We start from the raw sequence: 23076 nt of genomic DNA, 5'->3' as shown, positions 1-23076 counted from the left end.
CAGTAAAGATCTGCTGAATAACAAACTCAAAATGCTTTTCTAAAACGATCCAAAATTATTTAAGGCCCGAGAAAACCCTTAGTAAGATTTGAGGAAAACATAATTCTACTTTATGAAATGTCTGAACATAATAAATAACAAATTTCAAATACTGGTTCAATAAAGATATTTTGATCACTCTTTTATAGATTTTTGAAAACCACTATTTACTCAGAAGTAAAACTTGAGGTTTTTAAGGCTAGTCTATGTCAAAAAGTCTGTATTTCTGACTGAATGTGAAAACATAATTGAGGAATCACCAATACCTAAATATTAACTACAATAAACATTCAACTGGTTAAAATTTAGTGAAAAAAAGAACAATATATAGTCGATACAAAGGAAAAAAAAACACCTGCTTTTGGTCACTAACAGAGAAAACACACAGAAATATGATTCTTCAAGAAAGGCAGATTTTAGGGAACCGCTTCAGCTCTTAGAAGGGAAAAAGGATGACAAAAACAGAAGTAACACATTCTTTCTATAACAAAATCACACAAAAAGTATCCTAGGAAATCTGAACAGAACCTCCAACAAGAACATCAGGAAAAGGAGATAAATGGACAATGTGCATTCTCAAAGAGTCAGTGTGTGTGTCCTTCACCACTCAGAGAAGAAGCCATTATAATGGCCTTACCAGAATGAAGCATTTTCTATCATCATCACCAGACTTTAATCCATTTATCATTTCAATTCTGATATATGACATTTTAGTAAAGTCACTTGACATTAAAAAAAAAGTTGCATGTACACTGAGGGTTTTGGAATTAAAAAAATAAAAATCTATTACCGGCATAAAATCTGAGTATTTGGATTTTATAATTTAAAAAAGCAAAGTCTTAACATAACTCCAAACACTAGCCAAATCAGAACTGGCCAAGCACAAGAACACTGTACACTATATTTTATAGGATGTTTTTGTGTACAAGAATGACTATAGAATTAAGTTATCTTATTTCTAGCAGTTTTCTCCCATAAAGAGTAACAATCACTGCTAAAAGAGATGCTTGCGAACTTACCAGAAATAATTTTTTGACAATATTCTAGTCTTCAAACGGTGGCTGTCAAATTCTTACTGAAGAATATACAGTGTTAATCAATGTGCTGTATTTCATTTGTAATAAGTCTTTGTGATAAGGTTAGCACTCAACATACAACACAAGTAAGAGAGGACCGAAAAATGAAAATTACTTTGCTTATGTTTCCGTATTAGAATTTTATTTGCTGAAGGGTAAAAGCAGATTTGCAAAATTCACAGTTAACTTAAAACAATAGTTTTAAACCTTTTATTCCGAGCCCTTACTGCCTTCAGGAAGGAAAGAACATCTGGTTATTTAAGGAACACAATATGTTCACATTCTCTATGACTTTTGTTTCTAATTGGGTTTTTAATTTTTTTTTGGAATTTGAACAACTAGTTAGAACAATGTTTTTTAATCCCTTCATATTTTTCAGACTGCCCTCCCTCCATCCCTCCACTTCATTTAGTGGATTGTTTTTGAAAATCTGCTCAGTGATTCTAATATAACAAAAGACAGGGAAACAAGCATGGAGACTGTGGTCTGAAGAGCTACGTATAGAAACCATATTGGAAGGTGAGCAGAGGAGAGAATGGTACAGATCTCTGATATCCAGTCTCTTCATACGTTTAAAAACACTTCAAGTAGTTCCTGGGTCACTTACAAACACGTCAGTTTCACTTACTACAAATGCAAACAATACCTACTACTATAAATAAAAGAATGTATAGGAGAAGTATCAGTAACTAAGGTTCTACCATTTTTAAAACTAACACAAGCTACATCTCTCAGGCGGGAAGGAGGCTGAAGACCTGGGTTCTGCCCCCGACCTGCTCTGATGAGCTGTGTGGCCTTGCGTGCACCTCTCAGCTCCACTCTGACCGTCAGCTTGCTCGCCCACAGGAGGAGGAGGTGTGTCAGGCTCTCCTGGTTCTTTGCAGTTCTGGAGTTCTCACAGTCCAAGTGAAGTATGCTAACTGGATTCTTTGTTGTGTCTGCTTTGTTCCATGCTATTTGAGGGTAGTAACAGGTTTTCAAATAGTTCTGTCTGATAGCAAACTAAGGAACTAGATTTCCTTTAAGTTCAAATTCTAGGGTCTCTTCACCATCTTGATAAAAATGGCAGCTGACGAATAATCCACTGACCATGGTTTCTGTGGAATGTGGATTCGGCAAAGTGAGGTGAAAACAGGTGAGGTGAAAACAGGTGAGGTGAGTGAGATCCACCCAGATTAGAGTCAGTATTCAATTTACTATTGTTTTCTTAAGAGCAACCACTGCAGGACACAAGGCTAAAGCTATCAAATGAGAGGATCATGAGGAGAGATAGCTGATAAAAGAGGCAAGCAAATCGCTAACCTGTGACTGAGTGATTAAGCAAATCGCTAAACTAAGGTGCTGAGGGGACTCAGAGGGAAAACACCTGCTCGTCTGAGCCTGGAACGGCTTCCTGGAGAAGGGAGAGCAGACGCTGGGACTCTCGGGAGCGGGTGAGCAGAGCAGGGCCTGGAACCTTTCTAGGTGGTCTGGACGCGTGCAGGCAGCTTGGCCTGGGGAAAGCCACATGGCCTTGATCCTGTGCACTGAAAAAGGAAGAGGAGAGATAGCCCACTCTGCCCGTCTTGGAGCCTGGAGTGACGACCAAACCAAGCAAGGCAGAGGGCTTGGAGACGGGGAGTGTGAGCCTGTGACCCGTTTACAGGCCTATCACCTGAGTCTGCTCCGCTGAGAAGCAGTTTCCCAGCAAAGCCTACATCTGATGGCAAACGAGTAACAGCCCAGTGCCTCGAGCTCTCCCACAGTCTATCCTCAGCTGAGCAGGCTCCACTGGGGCTGAGGGCTGGCGGGGGGCGAAGCGCTGCTCTGCAGGCTGACGATGAACTAGGGAGGCCCAGCACCTCGTTCACTTCCATCTTACTGTGTCTGTCAGCAGCTCTAAGCACAGGTGCCTGGTGAAGCTGGGACATGGGAAAGCAAACTCCCAGACTTCAAACCTCCGCTTTCTACTAGTTTACAGAGATCTGCCTGTGTGCATGCACTTACTCTGATTTAAGTGTTTCACTGTTGCCAGTACACAGGAAACACTTAAAGCACTCTGATGGCTGGATCTTCAGAGGATGGGGTGGGGTACTAGCAACACCTTTTCCTTCCTCTCTTTATTCCCTCCCAGTGTCCACTGGCCTCCTCTATGAGTTCATAATTGACATGAACTACATATCCACTTGGGGAGTTTTAGAATATACATGTAAACTTTTTTCCCCCCCACTTGTGTGTTTGATCTTACTGTATCATTAGAAGTCAGTTCTTTATGGTCAAAGGTTGCTCTGCTTGGGTGGATTATCAGAGGCAAAGTAATTCAACACAAGAGACGACCAAGACTCAGGAAGTGTGGATTTCACCAGATGACAGGATATTTGGTGGGAGAGTCAAGACTTGAACCAGTGTCCGGATTTCTAGCTCAGGCTCCTGGCTAGACCCAGGACCCCTCACTGCGACAGACCTTCAGTCGGCACTACTGCGAGTAATGTTAGTTACATTTGACATTTACTAACAAAGTCAGTGGGTCAGCATTACAAACACTTAACTAAACTCCCGCCTCGCTGAGATGGCCATCTGAAACCCCCTTAAAATGCTGCAGCTGTCTTTATTTTCCCTTACAGATGTCACCATGCCATGACCTTGTTCTCAAAAGCTTTTTAAATGTGACTCCTGCCTTCTGCCCAGGTTCTCAAGTCTCAGAAATACCAGTTTAAGGTCCTAACTTTTGGACACTTACCTTAATTGTTTTTACTTGGTAAGACCCTGAAGGTAAAAGTGAGGAATATTGTTTTTTAGATACCTTTTATGCTATTTTTTTTTCTCCTCTTAAACCTTAGAGAAGAATTTAATGCTTGTAGAAGTGGTTTCATTATTCTCTCTCTCTCCCTCTCTCTATATGTGTGTACACACACACACATACACACACACACACACACACACACACACACACCCTTCTTTTCTAAATGTGTATTTATTTATTTGCTCCGCGCCTTAGCTGTGGCATGCGGGGTCTAGTTCCCTGAGTAGGGATTGAACCCGAGCACCCTGCATTGGGAGTGCAGTCTTATACACTGGACCAAAGGGGAAATCCCTCTACCACCTTCTTGAGACCAAAAGCATTCTAAAATCACATATTCTGCTAATAACATTGATGAATTTAGTATCAGAATTCTGCAACTATAAGCACAAATGGTTTATAGGAAGGACAACCGTATTTAGCTAGGAAAAAACTTAACAAGATGGATGGTTTACATAACAGATTCATTTCTCCTTTCAATTAAACCAAACAAATCACACAAATGGATAATTCAAATGGCTATTTTAGTAATTTTTTCCCACTCTGTGTGACTCTAATAATTCCCAGTGCTGAGCAGATAGAATTTACCATAAGTCTGTAGATCAAAACTCAGATACCTCATTGACCAGCAACTTCATTCTTTACTCCTTTTATAGATATGCCACTAATCTTGGCTCTTTCATATTAAAATAATATACTTCTACAGTGTACATACACATAAAAAATATGGAACTTTATGTTTTTCATAGTCCGACTCCTAAACCTTACCAGAAAAAAGATAAGCTACCTTCTGTATCAGAGAAATGATGGATTATATTTCTGATACATAATGAAATTTTGTGCAGGAGAAATGATACAAAAATTGTGCATTTCTAAGAAAATGGATATAGGCACAAGGAAAAACAATAATTTAAAATCAAGCAAAAAATAAATATAAGATATGCTCAAAGGTTGACGTCAACAACTGAGGCAAGGACAGAAATCTCTCAGAATCAGAATCACGTTGGACTTGGAGGTCCACGTCAATCAGACAGGACGCTGGCAGTGGACCCGCAGACAGACAGACTCAGAGACGGTTCCACCACGGCCAGCACGACTGCAGGGGGCCCTGCCAGTGAGCCAAGGGTGGGGTTTCTCTCTCAGGCTCCATCCAATATTTTTGTTTGGTTCTGAAGCATCAAGGATTCACAGATTTTTTTTTTTTAGATCACTTAATGTTCTTATTTTCAAGAAATATAACATTAGTTGTAAAAGAGCACACTTTTTCTCTGGAGTGTAAAGAAAATTTTGGTGACTTAAGTTCAAATAGAGAAGTCAGCATTAAATTCTCTTTCCTTTATTAGGTTACTCTTAACCCGCAAAATGAACACACATTCATAATATGAAATAATTTAGCATTCCATTACATTATAAATTCTTAGAAAACGGGTGTTTGTTTCAGAGCTCTAACGTCCTGGTGTTCACATGGTTCTCGAGGCTCTACCCGGGTCAGTTTTGGCCCCCGAGCGGGAAACTGACGGCCAGGAAGCACGGTTCCCAGCAGAAGCGGGTGCTCAGCCACGTCCTAAACTCACAGGGGAGCAGGCGGGCAGAGGCCCTTCCGAGCAACAACAGAGCGCTCCCGTCTCTCAGCCCATGGCCTCTGCGTTTGCCTGCTGAGTTGCTAGCCCATCAGGCATGGGAGTTTTGGCCTACGACTCTTTGGCAAATTCTTTCAGCAGGTGATTCATCTGCCATTAGGCAAATTTTACATTATGAATCCTTAGAGTCATGAGGACAGGCCAATTTTTCACCCCACTTAACACTGTGCACATCCCGCCTGGGAAGCTTACCTTTGGGTCACGAAGGAACAGAGCCTTAAGGATCAGTGAGTGAACATCCCCGATGAGCGGGTAATGCATTAGAAGGCCAAGACAGGTCTGGTAGTTACTGGAGATCACTAAACAAAAGGGAAAACGTCACTGAGAAGCCATCCAGTTTCGGGTATCTGTACCACTAAGAGAAACAAAATAACAACTTAGGTTCAAACAAAGTAAATCAGTAACTGAACTGAGTCTGATAAAGGGAAAGGGGAGAAGGGATCATTACCAAACAGCCCCTGAAGCTGCACACTGTGCCGTCCACACAATCCAGCAAACAGGCCACATCCTCAGGGCGGTGCTGGACGGAAGAGCCTGAGGTGTGTGTGCGTTTGCAACATAAACAAGGAGCATGCACATTTATTGCCATATATATGGCTGTATTTAAATGTCTCTACTTCACTGCTTGGAAATTAGAAGCAAGAATCTTATGAATGGGAAAGAACCAGTTTAAAATTCTCATGAAATATTATTTACCATGATTATTATACTTTGCAACTTACACATGTCCCATTTACTTTCTGTATATATAAATATTACACAGTTCAAAATTAAAGAGAATATAACTTCTTCAAATTATTTATTTTTCTAAGGGTAACAAGGAATTTAGCAAAGATATCTATGCAGCATTTTCTTGGAGGAAGTATCAAAATCTTCATGGAGAAGCCTGTGTTCCTTAGACCGACATTTAGGCTTTTTTCCCCCAATCAACCTCATTACGGCTGCAATTATTAAACAGTCTTTTCCGGCAGGTCTGTGTAAAAACTGCTCCATTTCTTGGCCATCCGTTTGCCCCCACTGTCACCGCTGCGCCCATAAGCGATGCTGGTTTTGGGAGCCAGGCTGACGGCCTCAACAGCAGGACTGTGAACAAACTTTACAGCTGCAACTTCCTGTGGTTGCAACTGAATCCTTTGTGTTAATCAGAATGGTTAATGGTTAGTTGAAAAATATTTCACAGGAAAACAACTGTGATTCACTAGGAACAATACAAGTCACAAAACGATGTTTTATGATCAGAAATACCCTTGGTTCCTAGACTTCCTTTCTTTCTTCTTCTGTTGGAAACATCATTCCTTGCGACAGCTTCCCACTCCCTCCCCCTTTCCATGAACATTATGGAGAAAGGAGACAGGACCGGGCAAGATGAATAATTATAATCTATGGAAGGAACCACTTTATCATCTTCATTTCCATTGCTGATCTGACAGTTGGTAATTTCATACATCTGCTTTCATTTGTAAAGTGCTCACTTATCCGACTCTTTCTGTATCAGTTCAGACTCTTCTTTCCTTAGTTGTTCATTTTATCATATTCATACTCAGTTACCTGTTGTCTTTTTTACTGCAGAATTCAAAAACCTAGAATATTTAGAATAGTGTAACATTCTCATGTACAGTTTCCTTTGTGATCAAACAGATACATACAACTTGGATAATCAATTCATTTTATAACTCATATAAAGTCATTTTCCCAAATGCTGTAATGATTATATATTAGTCACTGACCCTAGAATAATTCTTGTGTATTTTGTGAGACAGGCAGGGGAGTTTAGTGGAAATGGTTCTGGGCTCGGGATTCAAAGATGGGGCTCTCCTCCTGGGACTCCACTTGAAAACCTCCTGTAACACTGCCTGGAGAGTAAATGACATAATCTAAGGGACTGATTTATAGCAGCTGCTCACAACTTGTTGGGAGCAACCTGTCTGAGCTCAAGTTTAGTCATTTAGAAAACAACTTTCTGATTTGAAAGAAATTTACCTGCCTACCTCACTCATTCCAACAATCATTTGTTGAGTACCTTGTCCATGACTGGCCCTATGTTGGGAGGGGAAGCAGAGAGGAAGAAAACGCAGTCCTCACCCCGAAGAAAGTGGAAGCACAGAAGGGCTGATGTCTAACACAGGGAGTTGTTACTGTCATCACCGCTAAGACAAGAGTGACCTGCTGAGGCTTTTTTCACTAGGCTCTGTACCCAAAACCTTACCTGCGTGTTTAATTCCTACAACAGTCTAACTACAAGGGTACAATTATTATCCCTGTTTTACAGATGAGAAAACTGATCCTTGGAGACGTTAAATCACTTGTCTAGATCACATGGTGATTTGGTGCTGAACCAAGATTTGTATTCAGAAGTCCAGTGGCAGAGTCAGGGTTTTATTCTGAAAAGGCCATTGTTTTGAAAATCAAATGACAAAACAGATGCAAATAGTCATTGAAAACAGAAAAGTCAGCTAATATTAGTGCTCCTGTGTGCTGTGCTGGGCTCAGTCACGTCCGACTCTGTACTCTATGGTCTGTAGCCCACCAGGCCCCTCTCTCCTCAGGATTCTCCAGGCGGAAACACTGGAGTGGGTAGCCTTTCCCTTCTCTGGGGATCTTTCCAACCCAGGGACCGAACCCAGATCTCCCGCACTGCAGGCAGATTCTTTACCGTCTGAGCCACCAGGGAAGCCCAAGAATACTGGAGTGGGTAGTCTATCCCTTTTCCAGGGGATTGTCCCAACCCAGGTATCAAATTGGGGTCTCCCACGTTACAGGCGGATTCTTTACCAGCTGAGCTACCAGGGAAGCTCACAGTAAGTGTAAACAGCTTGGCAGATCAGCATAACCCACTCTGTAAAGCATTTTGACACAGGCACTTGTTTGCAGGAACCAGGGCAACAGTCCTATGTTATTACAACTTGAGAAAACTTTTGAAACTATGAGAAGTTATAAAATACATTTTACAAATACAAATACATTTTATAAAATAAGGATGCTAAATAATGTATTAACATTCTTTTTGTATAACAAATGAAGGCACTAAGGCTCCTCCTCCCATTTCTCCCATCCACCCATCCATCCATCCATCTACTGAATGTAACAAACACTTCCCTCAGTTCAGTTCAGTTGCTCAGTCGTGTCCAACTCTTTGTGACCCCATGAATCGCAGCACACCAGGCCTCCCTATCAATCACCAACTCCTGGAGTACACCCAAACCCATGTTCATTGAGTCAGTGATGCCATCCAACCACCTCACCCTCTGTCGTCCCCTTCTCCTCCTGCCCTCAATCTTTCCCAGCATCAGGGTTTTCAAATGAGTCAGCTCTTTGCATCAGGTGGCCAAAGTACTGGAGTTTCAGCTTCAACATCAGGCTCTCCAATGAACACCCAGGACTGATCTCCTTTAGGATGGACTGGTTGGATCTCCTTGCAGTCCAAGGGACTCTCAAGAGTCTTCTCCAGCACCACAGTTCAAAAGCATTAATTCTTTGGCGCTCAGCTTTCTTTATAGTCCAACTCTCACATCCATACATGACCACTGGAAAAACCATAGCCTTGACTAGACGGAGCTTTGTTAGCAAAGTAATGTTGACCACAGCCTTGTCTAACTCAATGAAACTAAGCCATGCCATGTGGCGCCACCCAAGATGGATGGGTCATGGTGGAGTGGTCTGACAGAACGTGGTCCACTGGAGAAGGGGATGGCAAATCATTTCAGTATTCTTGCCTCAAGAACCCCATGAACAGTATGAAAAGGCAAAAAGACAGGATACTGAAAGATGAACTCCGCAGGTCAGTAGGTGCCCAATATGCTACTGGAGATCGGTGGAGAAATAACTCCAGAAAGAAGGAAGAGATGGAGCCAGAGCAAAAACAACACCCAGCTGTGGATGGGACTGGTGATAAAAGCAAGATTCAATGCTATAAAGAGCAATATTGCATAGGAACCTGGAATGTTAGGTCCATGAATCAAGGCAAATTGGAAGTGGTCAAACAGGAGATGGCAAGAGTGAACATCGACATTCTAGGAATAACCGAACTAAGATGGACTGGAATGGGTGCATTTAACTCAGATGACCATTATATCTACTACTGTGGGCAAGAATCCCTTAAAGAAATAGAGTAGCCGTCATAGGCAATGAAAGAGTCAGAAATGCAGTACTTGGATGAAATCTCAAAAACGACAGAATGATCTGTTTGTTTCCAAGGCAAACCATTCAATATCACGGTAATCCAAGTCTATGCCCCAACCAGTAATGCTGAAGAAGCTGAAGTTGAACGGTTCTATGAAGACCTAGAACACCTTCTAGAACTAACACCCAAAAAAGATGTCCTTTTCATTATAGGGGACTGGAACACGAAAGTAGGAAGTCAAGAAACACCTGGAGTAACAGACAAATTTGGCCTTGGAGTACAGAATAAAGCAGGGCAAAGGCTAATAGAGTTGTGCCAAGAGAACGCACTGGTCATAGCAAACACTTCCCTCAGCAGTTACCAACTCCCCTGCTTTCAGATAATGACATCTCCAATGAAAGAGAAGAGTGAAAAAGTTGGCTTAAAGCTCAACATTCAGAAAACTAAGATCATGGCATCTAGTCCCATCACTTCATGGCAAATTGATGGGGAAACAATGGAAACAGTGTCAGACTTTATTTTTTTGGGCTCCAAAATCACTGCAGGTGGTGACTGCTGCCATGAAATTAAAAGATGCTTACTCCTTGGAAGGAAAGTTATGACCCACCTAGACAGCATATTGAAAAGCAGAGACATTACTTTGCCAACAAAGGTCCATTCAGTCAAGGCTATGGTTTTTCCAGTGGTCATGTATGGATGTGAGACTTGGACTGTGAAGAAAGCTGAGCGCTGAAGAATTGGTGCTTTTGAACTGTGGTGCTGGAGAAGACTCTTGAGAGTCCCTTGGACTGCAAGGAGATCCAACCAGTCCATCCTAAAGGAGATCAGTCCTGGGTGTTCACTGGAAGGACTGATGCTGAAGCTGAAACTCCAATACTTTGGCCACCTGATGCGAAGAGTTGACTCATTGGAAAAGACCCTGACGATGGGAAAGATTGAAGGCAGGAGGAGAAGGGGAAGATGCCATCCAACCCTCTCATCCATCACCAAGTCGATGGACATGAGTTTGAGTAAACTCCGGGAGTTGGTGATGGACAGGGAAGCCTGGTGGGCTACAGTCCGTGGGGTCGCAAAGATTTTTTGGACACAACTGAGCAACTGAACTGAACTGAGTCACTCAGTTGTGTCTGACTTTGTGATCCCATGGACTGTAGCCCACCAGGCTCCTCTGTCCATGGGGATTCTCCAGGCAAGAATACTGGAGTGGGTTGCCATGCCCTTCTCCAAGGGATCTTCCAGACCCAGGGATCGAACCCAGGTCTCCCGCACCACAGGCAGATTCTTTACCGTCTGAGCCACCGGGAAGCCCTAGCTGCTGGATAAGTGCTGGTCAGAAGAATGTACGTGAGGCCTCCCCATCCCTGTGGACACAGAATCAGCTAACCACCACATCTGAGGCAGATAGTCATCACACTCTAGGGAGTTTGTCGGCTGTGTTAGTCAACAAGTTGGAAAGTTTGGAGGCTTCTGTCCTCACAAACTCACTGTGATGGAAATGACAGAAGTTTCTAGAATGAAAGAGGCTGCAGTTCAGCAGCTTGTGAGCTAAATCCAGCTGCAGCATTGTTTAACTAGCAGTCTTTAAAAATTTTTTGATAGGTTCTTGATATTTAAAAATGAGAATGCTTGTCAGGAAAATTTGGATTTCATAAAAATCATAGGAGCTGGTAACCCTGGTCTAGCATTCCCGCGGGACAACGAGTGGCTGGAGCCGCAGGGGCACGCCCTCCGCAGGGGGCTTGGCCCTTCACTTTGCTAGGGCTCTCACTGCTCCCAGCGGTCAGAGGTCACTTGTGACTGACTGCATACAGCCATGTACACACACATTAACTTAATGCTCCCCGTCACACACATCTCCTCTTAACACTTAAAAAAAATACAAGCCCTAGATGTTCTGTCAATCTCTCTCTTTCCTCCCGAGGAGACTGCTCACGAGGTCCAGGGTCTGCTCCCTCCCATGAGGATGCCCTTCACCTCCTACCTGTGCTGTGTTCCTATTTCCCAGAGCACTGAGCCATGTCTTTCTTGCTTCACTCCCTCATTTTGCTGGAGCACATCCCTCCAAAAGCTCTATGCTCCCGAGATGAATGTTTTAAAACCTCTGTTTGAGAGATTTGGACTTTAGTTAACAGTCTGGTTAGGTAGAATTCTCTAGGTTGGGAATATTCTTCCCTCAGGATATTGGTAGCCTTGTTTTTAGCTTTTCTCGGTTTCCAGCTGGAAAACCTCAAACCATTTCAATTCCTAATCCCTCTGTGATCTGTCTTGTCTTCTCCTCCCCCACATCTTGTTCTGTAAATTGATGATGAATACCTTGGTTTGCATCTGTTTTCATATGTAACGGGCCCTTTCAATCTTGAAACTCATGTTCTTTTGAAACTAGAAATTTCTCTTTGTTCCTTTGATGACTTTCTCCATTCTACTCTTTATTTTGAGTTTGTTATTCCTTCCTTTTTTTCTTTTTTTTAAGAAATCACCTTAGCTAGATGTTGGATCTCCTGGCCTGGTCCTCTAATTTTCTTTATTTTTGCACTACTTCATGTGCTTCTGAGACACTTTTCCACTTTTATATTCCAGACACCTATTCTTATATGACATTTTAATTTTTAATTAATTTTTCCTTTGAATTATGTATTTCCTAGCTCTCTGAGAAGTGTTCTCTCCCCTGCAAAGGCTCTGTGGCCTCCAAACTGGTCTTTTCCTGGTTTCTTTTTTTTTTAAGATCTCTGCTTTCATTTTGACGCTCTCCTCAAATGAGTGGTGTTTGGGGCTCCCTGCTCCTCTGTAGGAGTGGGGCAGTATAAAAGTGTCTTGAAGCTGGCTGTGTGTGCATAGGAGTGGGTCTGCGAATGCTGAGGGCTGATCAAGGTCACTCTTGGGCCATCCCTGAGCCTTTTCTCTCATGCTAACTAGATTCCGTCAGAGAACGTTCTCCCAAACTCTTCCTAGAGGGAGACAAACTAGCTTCAATGTCCTGAGAGAGAAGGCCAGCAGTTCAAGGTCACTGAAATTCCACAGGGCCCTGGTTCAGACACCCTGCACCATGCCTTCCACAGAGGGCGCACCCTGAAGGCTGGAAATCTGGACGTCGGCTTCTTACACTTTCAACCAGTTCTCATTTTCAGTCTTAATTCTTTCCCTCCCCCTACCAATTTCCAGAAGTACCTAGCACTGCCAATTTCCACACTTTTAGAAATTTTACGGGTTATTTCCTGGCTTTCTCCATGATCAATTTGGTGTTTAGCTTTCCTGGACATGCTAAGTCAGTTATCACTCACCCATCTGTTTCCCTGCTTCCAAAACTGCCATAATTTTCTTCCTAATTCTCTTCATCCTATGGATTCATGATATTTCAATAGGGTCTCAGGAGCAAATAAGGCAAATGCAGGATCTTAATATAACATCTCATATCTGATATCCTTGTCATTTTAATGACACTTCTACTAAGCACCTGGGCAAGCGAACTGAAGGAAAAGAAGAATCTAGGTGGGGAGGCATCCGCATGGAGAAATGGGGAACTAAGCAGCTGGGAGGCAAAGCTCACCATCTTCTTTTCTCTCCGCGTCAGAGAGAAGGGCCCCCGTCACCCTGCAGGACTGTGCGCATTCTCCTTTGGTAGCAACACAGGGACATGGAAGCTTCAGTATTTCTGGGTAAGTGTCCACTGATGCATGCGATTTTGCTGGCTTTTGCCCATAAAAGGTGTCCTAGAGTTCCCGAATCCATCTGTGATATTGCTTTCTAGGGCAACAAAAAACTGCGGAACAGAAGTAACTACGTGGAAGGTTAAGATTATAGTACCAGGATATAAGACCACCTCTTTAGTTTCATAGAAGGCCAGAATGGGGTACCAACTATTAATTTTGAACATGGAATAGAATTTGACTAGGAAAATAATTCTCCCTTCATATCTCTATTCCTAGAGCTGAATAAACTATTTTGAGGCAAAAAACAGACATTAAAAAGACAATGTGACATAGGAGAATGCCCCAAATCCAAAACACTGACACCATCAATGCTAGGATCGATGTAGAACAAGAGTCTTCCCGCACTGCTGGTGGGAATGCGAAGTGGTGCAGCAATTCTGGAAGACAGCTGTGTGTTTTCCAGGCCTGACCACAGACAGGCAAGTAGAAAGGCAGGATAGTTAACTTTATGTTTCCAACTTGACCGGTCTAAGGCATGCCCAGATAGCCGGTAAAACGTTATTTCCAGGTGTGCCTGTGAGAGTGCGGCTGGGAGAGACGAGCCCTGGACTCGGCGGACCGAGTGAAGAGGTCCAGCGTCGCCAGGGAGTGGGCATCATCCTGTGTGCAGGGAGCCTGATGGAACAAGGCAAAGAAGGTGGGTTCCTTCTCTCTGGAGCTGGGAGGTCCACTTCTCCTGCCCCTCCATACTGGAACTCCGGGATCTCAGGCCTTGGGGTCCTGGTACTTACACCACCAGTCGCCTGGTTCTCAGGCCTTCAGGTTTGAGCTGAATTATGCCACTGGCTTTCCTGGTTCCCAGCTCACAGATGGCGGATTGTGGGGCTTCCAGGCCTCTATAACTGTGTCAGTCGACTCCTGTAAGAAGTCTCCTCTTATCTCTCTCTCTCTAGTCTACTGGTTCTTTTTCTCTGAAGAATCCTAAAACCAAAGGCTTCCGCTGACAGGCCTCACGGGGCAAACTGCCCTCCCCCAGCGGCCTGGTGCAGAGCCGGTAAACCAGACTCCCCAAGGCGCGCTGCAGTCACGGTCTCAGGCCAGCGCTTGGGTGATGACCTTCCGCGTGTTTACGTTAGATCTCTTCGGCTGAGGCAGTGGGCAGTGGTCCTCTTCATATGCCTCTGCCAGGACCACCCGATGGGGGCAGGGGGAGGAAATCACGAAGACCTTTGTCCCCCAGGGACTGAGCGCCCAGCACTCTTCCACCCCTGGCCTCTCCGCCTCCCTAGTGGGGTCCTGGCTTAGAAGGGAGACAGGGCTGACAGGTGGAGCAGGGAGGGCCTTCAGGGCAGGGGAACACACAGTGTCCTACTACAGTGGGGGACACACGTCATCACGCATGGGCCTCACCCACTGAAAGTCCAGCACCAAGAACGGCCTGAGAGTAAACCCCGGCCTTCGGGCGTCTATGACATGTCCGTGGTCATGATGGGCCTGCTTTGGTGAGGGATGCAGGCGGTGCAGTGGGCGGTGTGTGCGGGTGGGTGAGGGTGTATGGGAAGCTCTCTGTACTTTCCACTCAATTTTGCAGCGAGCTGAAAAATTCTCTAAAAAATAAAGTCTGTTTTATTAAAAAATCTAAACAAAAAAAAAGGCAATATGTTATTCAGGTATATCAGCCTATGTTAGTGAAACAGAGAAGATTTAAAAACTATTATAAAACATAAAGTAATACAAATAACACATTTATAATCCAAAGGGTACATTAATATCTATATCTGAGATGGTCAATATTTACTGTCTGAGCAGGAAGAAAGCTGGCTGTCAGCAGCTGCTTCAACATCCCTTCAAAAATAAGACCCCAATTTGTGCTTTGGTACAAACTCTGAGGCAAAACACTGTGTGATTTGGGAGAGTCTTTATTTCTAGTTCCCAAAGGCTTCCACTGAAAAGCTTTACAAGCTTTTCCAGAAAAGACAAAATATATTCAATTTGCAGTTGAAATAAACTGCATTTTGACATCAGTATAATGTTGAACATGCTTTTAACGAGAAAACAGAGAAACAGAAATTCTAGGGTAGGACAGATGGAAACACTGGCAGATAGACAGATAACGGCTGAGGAGGAAGGGGAGATCTAAAGTGAAATAAAAAGAAGCAATGTTTTAAACCACGAAGAGGACATAACTGTCACTCCAGGCTGGGCCAAGAAATGACTGAGGAGACGCCTACAGAAAAATTACAGTGCTGGCTGAAAACGAGGCAGGGAGTGGTCACCAGTGCCAAGAGGAAAGTTGTCCATTTACAAAGTGTTCAGGCAGAGAGTTAATTAAAAGAGACAATAAACATTTGTGAGATACTTTCTGGTTAGGAAAGTTTACTGCTAAATGGATTTGATTATAGTGTTTTAGCTATTAATGCCATTTACAGGACAAACAAAAGGTATGTTACTTTATAAATTAAAGAAAATGTTTTCCTTTGACACTAGTAAAGATAAAAAAATTTAAATAAATAAAAGATGCAGAAAATTTCAGAATTTAATTTAAAAGGAGACACTGCTTCCTTTAAAAGAGCCAAGCTAAAAAGAGCTCCCGGCACCTGTCCTCTTAGCAATGGCGGCACACGGATGCACGTCCCCTCCCGGACTCGAGGGCGCCCTCCCGTGGAGGTCCCCGACCGCACTAGCTGAGCAGAGGCAGATTCAGGTGCCTCAGGGGGCCTTGGGCCCCAGGAGCTGAGGAGCTGAGAAGACGGGACTTCCCCGTGCTGTGAATCCCATCTCTCCCGAGTCGCACAGGGGTGCACAGGAAGGAACAGGAGGACGATGGAAGTGTTACTGAGCGGCCCTGACTGAAACCTCACAGGACTGCAAAAGGGGGAGGTCAGAGGGGGCCGGGGTAATCCAGGAGGGCTGAGGGAAAAGCTACTTTGCCCCAGCTGTGAAAAGAGAAGCAAGATCCAGGGAGGTGAGGCCAGGAGAAGGAGGGGACCACATGAGTGACTTTTAGTATGAAAACTCAGTGAGCAAAAATTAAAAAAAGAAAGTGTGATGCGAGCAGGGCTGTTTTAAACTATTACAGGAGTAATGATTCATGATTACATTTCCTTATTCCTCACCTTTGCATCTGCATGTAATCTTAATCCATATAATTCAGCCAACAATCCACAAGGCACTTCGTACAACACGTAAAGTAAAAAATGATTACAGTATTTGGGAACAGCCTATAATAATTCTACTATGCATCTCTGGTAAAGCAAAAGCTTTGTTTGAAGAGCAGCCATTTGACACAATTTCAAAGGTTAAAATTTAAAATCTCTGCGGGTGATATTCATATTGTTTTTTTTTTTTAAGATGTGAAATTTTACTTTTACCTAATAAAATCAGGGTAGGGTCTGAGGTAAGGAAATGGTGATGTGGGGACCAGCCTGCCTAAAAACGGAGGTTGGGCTCCATCTCTGAGGCCTCATAAAGAACATGTTGGTTGTAAGATTTATTTAGAACTTGTTAAGTGGTTGTATTTTACTTATGTGACTAACTTTCAAAGAGAATGAAAGCTTTGTTCAAGGTGAGTAAAGAAACCTGTAGGAATACTTTCATTAAAAATTAAATATGAGATGCTGATGGTGAAATGAGTAGAAAGCATTAAGCAAGGACATCTAACCCCGTAGACTGAGTGTGAGTGTTTTCAACCCCTTGACTGTCAAGGGCACCGGATTAACTTGCTAGGGCTGCTTAAACAAGTACTGGATGATACAGAACGACAGAAATGTGCCTAACAGTGCCAGAGTCCGAAAGTCCAAAAGTCCAAATCAAGGTGGGCAGGGCCCTGGTCCCTCTAGCATCCATGGGGAGGAACCTCCCTGCCTCTTGCGGCCTCTGGCGTTGGCAGGGTGCGCAACTTCTGAGGGCTCCGGGGGACAATCTCTTCTGGGCCTTTCTCGCAGCCTCTGGTAACAGCTGGAAATCCTTGCCTCGCCTTGGCGTGCATCACTGCAATCTCTGCCCTGCCTTCATAGGCGTTACTCTCCCGGGCGGCCTCACACTGTCTCCTCTCTGCACCTCTCTGTGTCCAAACCATCACCTTCTTACGAGGACACCAGTCCTCCTGCGTCAGAGTCCCACCCGCTCCAGTAGGACCGCATCTTAACCGATCCCGTCTGCAACCATCCATCTCCAAGCAAGGTCACCCTCTGGAGTGCTAGGGCTTAGGACTGCTAGCATGTCTCTGTGGGGATAAAATACACTCCATAACAGGCCTCATTACCTGGGCTTGTAAAGTCAGGACTGGGACTAGATGTAGTGCACCTTAACTGGTATGTGTGTGTGTGTGAGACACGTCCGTTTGAGAAGATGATGAAGGCTAGACACCCCTGACTCAGGAGCGCACACCTACTCGGTATTGCGCACAGCGTCAGGTGGTCACAGGCGCTCCCCAGCCCCCAGGACCCCAGGAGGCACGGGGCCTCGAGAAGGCAGCGCCATCTCTGAAGTTTAGTTTCTCCAAGGGCATCACCGAGCTACAAACACAGCGCTGACGGCTCCCAAAGACACGTGAGCCGCCCAGATCCTCGCGCCGCACTGCTCCCTTACAGGCTTCTGGGTGAGTGAGCTTGGGAACGGCTGGGTGCAGAGGAGCGCCCGTACTCCTGGTGCCCTGGGCAGGGCGTCACGAGTTAGAACCCACCAGAGAGAAGGAAACCCGCAGCCGTGACTCTGCCTCCCTGGATCCAGATGGCTGGGAGCTAGCGCATCTTCTGAGCACCGCTAACCCGCCCCGTTTGCTGGCCCCATCCAGCTCCGTGTCTCCTCCAGCTCCTCTTCTCTGGCCCTTCTCTCTAAAGGACGATGCCTCTCGCTGTGAGCCTCACCCTCCCGGCCAGGGTGGGTGAGGGCTCACAGGGCCTCCGAACCACTGCTTCCCCCAGTCCTCCGAAGGTCCCGTCACATGTCTCCACTTCCAGCTTGCCCCTTCGTCACTGTCGCTGGTATACCAGAACAGCCGGCAAACAGCAAGCACTCAATAAATCCCGGTTGGAGGGCTGATGCTTTGAATATATGACGGATGCGCTTCCGCATTGATCTGACAGCTCCTTGCCAGGCTCACTGTGCTTCGACACAGCTTCCTACCATAGTTCTCTACAAAGTGTCCCTGGAGCCCCAAACCATAATCGCAGCTCCTTCCCAACCCTCCCAGTCCCAGCATCTCCTCCGTGACTCCGTGCCCATCACAGACTCCGACCGCCGGGTCACACCCAGCCCTGCTGCATGCCCTCCTGCTCGCCCACCCCCTCTGGTGCTTTAGCTCTCGCCCCCTGCCACCCTCGGAGGCTCTGATATCCACCCTCTGATGGTTTTACGCCCCCTGTAATGCTCGGAGGCTTTGATGTCCTGGCGGTCTTTCCCGGCCCCGCCTCCTTCCCTCCATCCTAACCTGCTCCCTTACAGGGCACTCAGCACCCCCACCCTCCTGCCTTCCTGCAGCTGGATGTGGGCCTAGCGTGAAGCCTGGATCGCTGTTCGCCTCTGCAGATCCTTCCCCTCAACGATGGCAGGTGCCACTGCCCAGGGTGTCCCTGCAGGCTCCCTGACAGCTCACGGGGCTTGCACCAGTTCCTGGGCAGCCACCGCCCACACGTCCCAGTCACTACCCGCAAGCCCCCAGCCCTGACTGCCCCGTTCACACAGACAGCGGGTCTCATCCTTTATCTGGCACTGAGACCCTGCCAGCTAGGGTTTCCACCCTCCTAGAAACGGGCACCTCCTTCCACAGGACGCCTGCTATCATGCCACTGCCTCGAAGGCCCTTGTTTCTTCGATTATTTCCCAAAAAAATGCACTGGGTCCAGTTCTATACGCTGGGATACGGAGGCCCACCAAGACGGACAAGCTCGTGTTGCTCGCTGGGGAGTGGAGGAGGGGGTGTAAAGAACCAGTAATAAACAGACACATCCTCTTCACAGAACAGGAGTGAAACACTAGCGCTGATCCCTAAAGGAGAAGCTCGGACTGGCTTGAGAAGCACCTTCTCCGCCAGCCAGCTCTCCACAGCTCTGCAAGCGGGGCTGTCTCCCTCTATAGGCAGCCATCAAACCTTCCTTGCCCTCCACTGACCTCTAACTACAACCATTGTCTTCCCCTCCCTGTGGGCTTTTTTAAAAAGATTACTCTGCACATGCCATCTGCACATTCTTTTTCATTTAGCTGACTTTTAGTTGAAAACGTAATGTGTACATAAGACAAAAGGAATGTGGAAGAGGCTATTGCAGTTCTGAGCTGTCCAGTTACTCACCAACCAATCATAATTGAGCTCCCGCTCCCCCAGTCCACAGAACCCACTCTGGCAAAGGTCGCCAGTGACTGTCCCTCCCTCCACAGGTGGGCCTTCCCAGCCTTACCTGACTGTGCCTCTGCACTCCTGACCCGGGTCCTCCCTGGGTCAGGTAACAGTTCTGGGCAGTTACAGTGGACTGTCCCGGCCTCACCCGACTGCACTCTGACCCGGGGCCTGCCTGACCCATGTGACAGTTCTGGGAGGTTGCGGTGGACTGTCCCGGCCTTACCTGACTGCACTCTGACCCGGGTCCTGCCTGACCCATGTCACAGTTCTGGGAGGTTACAGTGGACTGTCCCGGCCTCACCTGACTGCACTCTGACCCGGGTCCTCGCTGACACAGGTGACAGTTCTGGGAGGTTATGGTGGACTATCCCGGCCTTATCTGACTGCACTCTGACCCGGGTCCTCCTGACTCAGGTGATAGTTCTGGGAGGTTGCGGTGGACTGTCCCAGCCTTACCTGACTGCACTCTGACCCGGGTCCTCCTGACTAGGGTAACAGTTCTGGGAGGTTATGGTGGACTCTCCCGGCCCCACCTGACTGCACTCTGACCCGGGTGCTCCCTGACCCATGTGACAGTTTTCAGAGGTTACAGCACAAGCTCTTCCTTCCTGGTGCCTCTGAAGAAACTGATGTGAAACACCTTTACCCATTTTTCTCTCTGTAAGCATCCGCCTTAGGTAAACTGACCATGTAATTCTTATGATCTTTATGGGGTGACTTTGAGAGTGAAAGAAGGCAGTATTAATATTATTACTCTTCAATAGTGAGTGTATAGAACTAAGACTGCTCCATACAGACTGGGAATATATGGTCCCTCTGTTCTCTTGGGAGATTACATCCACTCTTGTGGTTATAACAACCACCATTTGCAAAAATAAATCTGTAGCCTTGATGCTGATAGCGAATTTTATTTTCCAATCCTCAGATATTGATTTCCTAAGTCCATGCATGCTAAGTCGCTTCAGCCATGTCCGACTCTTTGCAACTCCATGGACTGTAGCCCGCCAGGCTCCTCTGCCAATAATTGCCTGAGCTAGGGTTGCCATCTCCTACTCCAGAGGATCTTCCCGACCCAGGGATTGAACCCATGCCTTTTATGTCTCCTGCATTTGCAGGCAGGTTCTCTACTATTAGCACCACCTAGGATGCCCTGATTTCTTACAGATCTCTCAAATTCAGCATAGCCGAAGCACAGTCCTATCCATTCCGAAAACCTGCTAATCCTCGTATTTCCCTTCTGGGTCAGACAGACAACCCGCCTGCTCGGCTCTCGAGCGGGGGCTCACTGAGCACATCCTGTTCCACCTCACCCGTCTGGTTTAATCACCAAGACATGCTGGCTTCAGTTCTGAAGATCTCTTTAGTTCACCATCCCCACCAGACTGTGGTCATAACCTTTCATCCGACCTCCTGGCTCCAGCCCTGCCTGCCTCTGGCCCGTTCCACCCTGCAGCCAGAGGAGCCTGAAACCGCCCACACAGCTGCCCGCCCCTTTCAGTGGCTGCCTGCACCTCCAGGGTAAGGATTCTCATCAGGCTCTCGTTCTTGACCCCTTCACCCTCACAACTCTCAGGAGACCAGGCAGCTTGTGGAAACACACACACACAACCCCCCACTAAGCTGTCTCTTCCAAGGTCTTCATTCATGCTGCAGACCTCATTTCACTCACCTGCATCTACAGCATTTTCTCCAGTCACACAGCCTGACCAGAGGGGAGCCTGGCGCCTCTCCTCAACTCTCCTGCTGCTGCCCAGAAACATTAGTCTGAAATTAACCATGTTCTACTAGACTTTGTCCTACTAGTTCCTACAATTACTAGTCCTACTAATGTTTCCTACTAGTTGGTAAACTTCATAAGGACAGGGGCAGTGCCCCTTAAATACTTCATAAATAGTCATCCTATTTTTAGGAAATCTCACCCATTGTTATAGATTTAAACCAGCAAATTAAAATAACTAGGACTTCATATTTAAATAAACAACTTCATTACCCCTACATTTTTTCACTTGTGTCTATGTGTTCTATAAGGTCTTAAAAATGAACAAGGGCTTCAGCCGTCCCAAATCGCCAAGTTTTATGAAATTAATTTTTAAAAGCAGATCTTAAGATAGGACACAGGGTGATTAAAAATATGGTTGTCATGCACAAAAGTTAAGGAAAGAGTAAATAGTTAAGACTACAGAAAATCAGGATAGATTCCAATAGTTGTCTGGTTTGAAGAATTTTGTGAAAATATTATCCAAAAGTAATTTTTTAAATAAAGGAGGCTTCTCATTCCTTTTGTTTTTCATGTAGTATGTTCAGTCGATCAGTCGTGTCCGACTCTTTGTGACCCCATGGACTGCAGCACACCAGGCCTCCCTGTCCATCACCAACTCCCGGAGTTTACTCAAACTCATGTCCATTGAGTTGGTGATACCATCCAACCATCTCATCCTCTGTTGTCCCCTTCTCCTCCTGCCTTCAATCTTTCCCAGCATTAGGGTCTTTTCCAATGAGTCAGTTCTTCACATGAGGTGGCCAAAGTATTGGAGTTGCAGCTTCAGCATCAGTCCTTCCGATAAGTATTCAGGACTGATTTCCTTGTTTTTCATTACTTACGTTTTATAGAAAAATCACACTATTTTTCAGTGGGAGATTAGCATTAAATACCCTAAAATCTATCCAAACATTCTTCTCTACTTCCCATATTATTTCCTCTTATGATCTCCATGTTCTTACTCAGAAAGAAAGAATTTTCTACTTTGTATGTCAAAACCCCAAACTATTTGACCTTTAAGGAATAGAATAAAATTACAAGTTTTGGATAAAAAGTGGTGCTCCTGTCATTTATTCGTTCAAGTAATTTGGGGGGAATTTTAAAAGTATAATCTAGAATTTAAAGAATATTATTAGTTTTACCAGAGGGATAACAACAGCATCTGGCACAACTGAAATCTAATGAATAAATAGAGAACCACACAGTAATTTAACAGTCAAGATTATGAATGACTCCAAATAGTTTATGTTCCTCTGACAAAGTCCCACTCTGACAGTAGTTTTTTACTTCCTACTTCATCATCGCTTTGTGCAAACATTCCTAATTACATTTTGGCTTACAAATCTGGTTTTGTGAGCTCTTCCTTTTGAAAAGGAAAACAATTTGAGGTATTCTGCAATTTAAAACATGCTCTGCTTTTCTCTTCAAGCTGAGAATTACTGGACTATTCCAAAGGGTCAGGCCCAGGTTTTCCAGCTAGGCAAGCACCCTAAGGTAGATCCTATGAGACAAGAATACATCTGCCCCTGGGCACTCCACTGAGAAATATGTCTGGTCAAAATTTAACTAAGAAGTTAGAGTATCTTTAAATGCAATATTTATTTTTTATTGGCAAGTTATTGATACTATAAAAACAGCTCTCATCTCCTGCTAAATATTCTTGAATATTCCCTACCTGT

General features: G+C 45.1%; 1 protein-coding gene across 3 annotated transcripts in view; it reads right to left on the bottom strand.

The window, feature by feature from the left end:
• Positions 1-23076, bottom strand: part of TBC1D5 (TBC1 domain family member 5) — a 564837-nt gene that overhangs the window by 134167 nt on the left and 407594 nt on the right. For all 3 annotated transcript variants that reach the window (XM_043875247.1, XM_043875248.1, XM_043875246.1), the window contains one exon: positions 5727-5833. In XM_043875247.1, the coding sequence (XP_043731182.1) occupies positions 5727-5833 (107 nt within the window). The remainder of the gene's footprint in view (positions 1-5726; positions 5834-23076) is intronic.

Source organism: Cervus elaphus, chromosome 19 (assembly GCF_910594005.1).
Source record: "Cervus elaphus chromosome 19, mCerEla1.1, whole genome shotgun sequence".
Classification (NCBI taxonomy): Eukaryota; Metazoa; Chordata; class Mammalia; order Artiodactyla; family Cervidae; genus Cervus; species Cervus elaphus.
The sequence above is the reverse complement of the archived record's forward strand: the minus strand, read 5'-3'. Positions and strand labels throughout refer to the sequence as shown.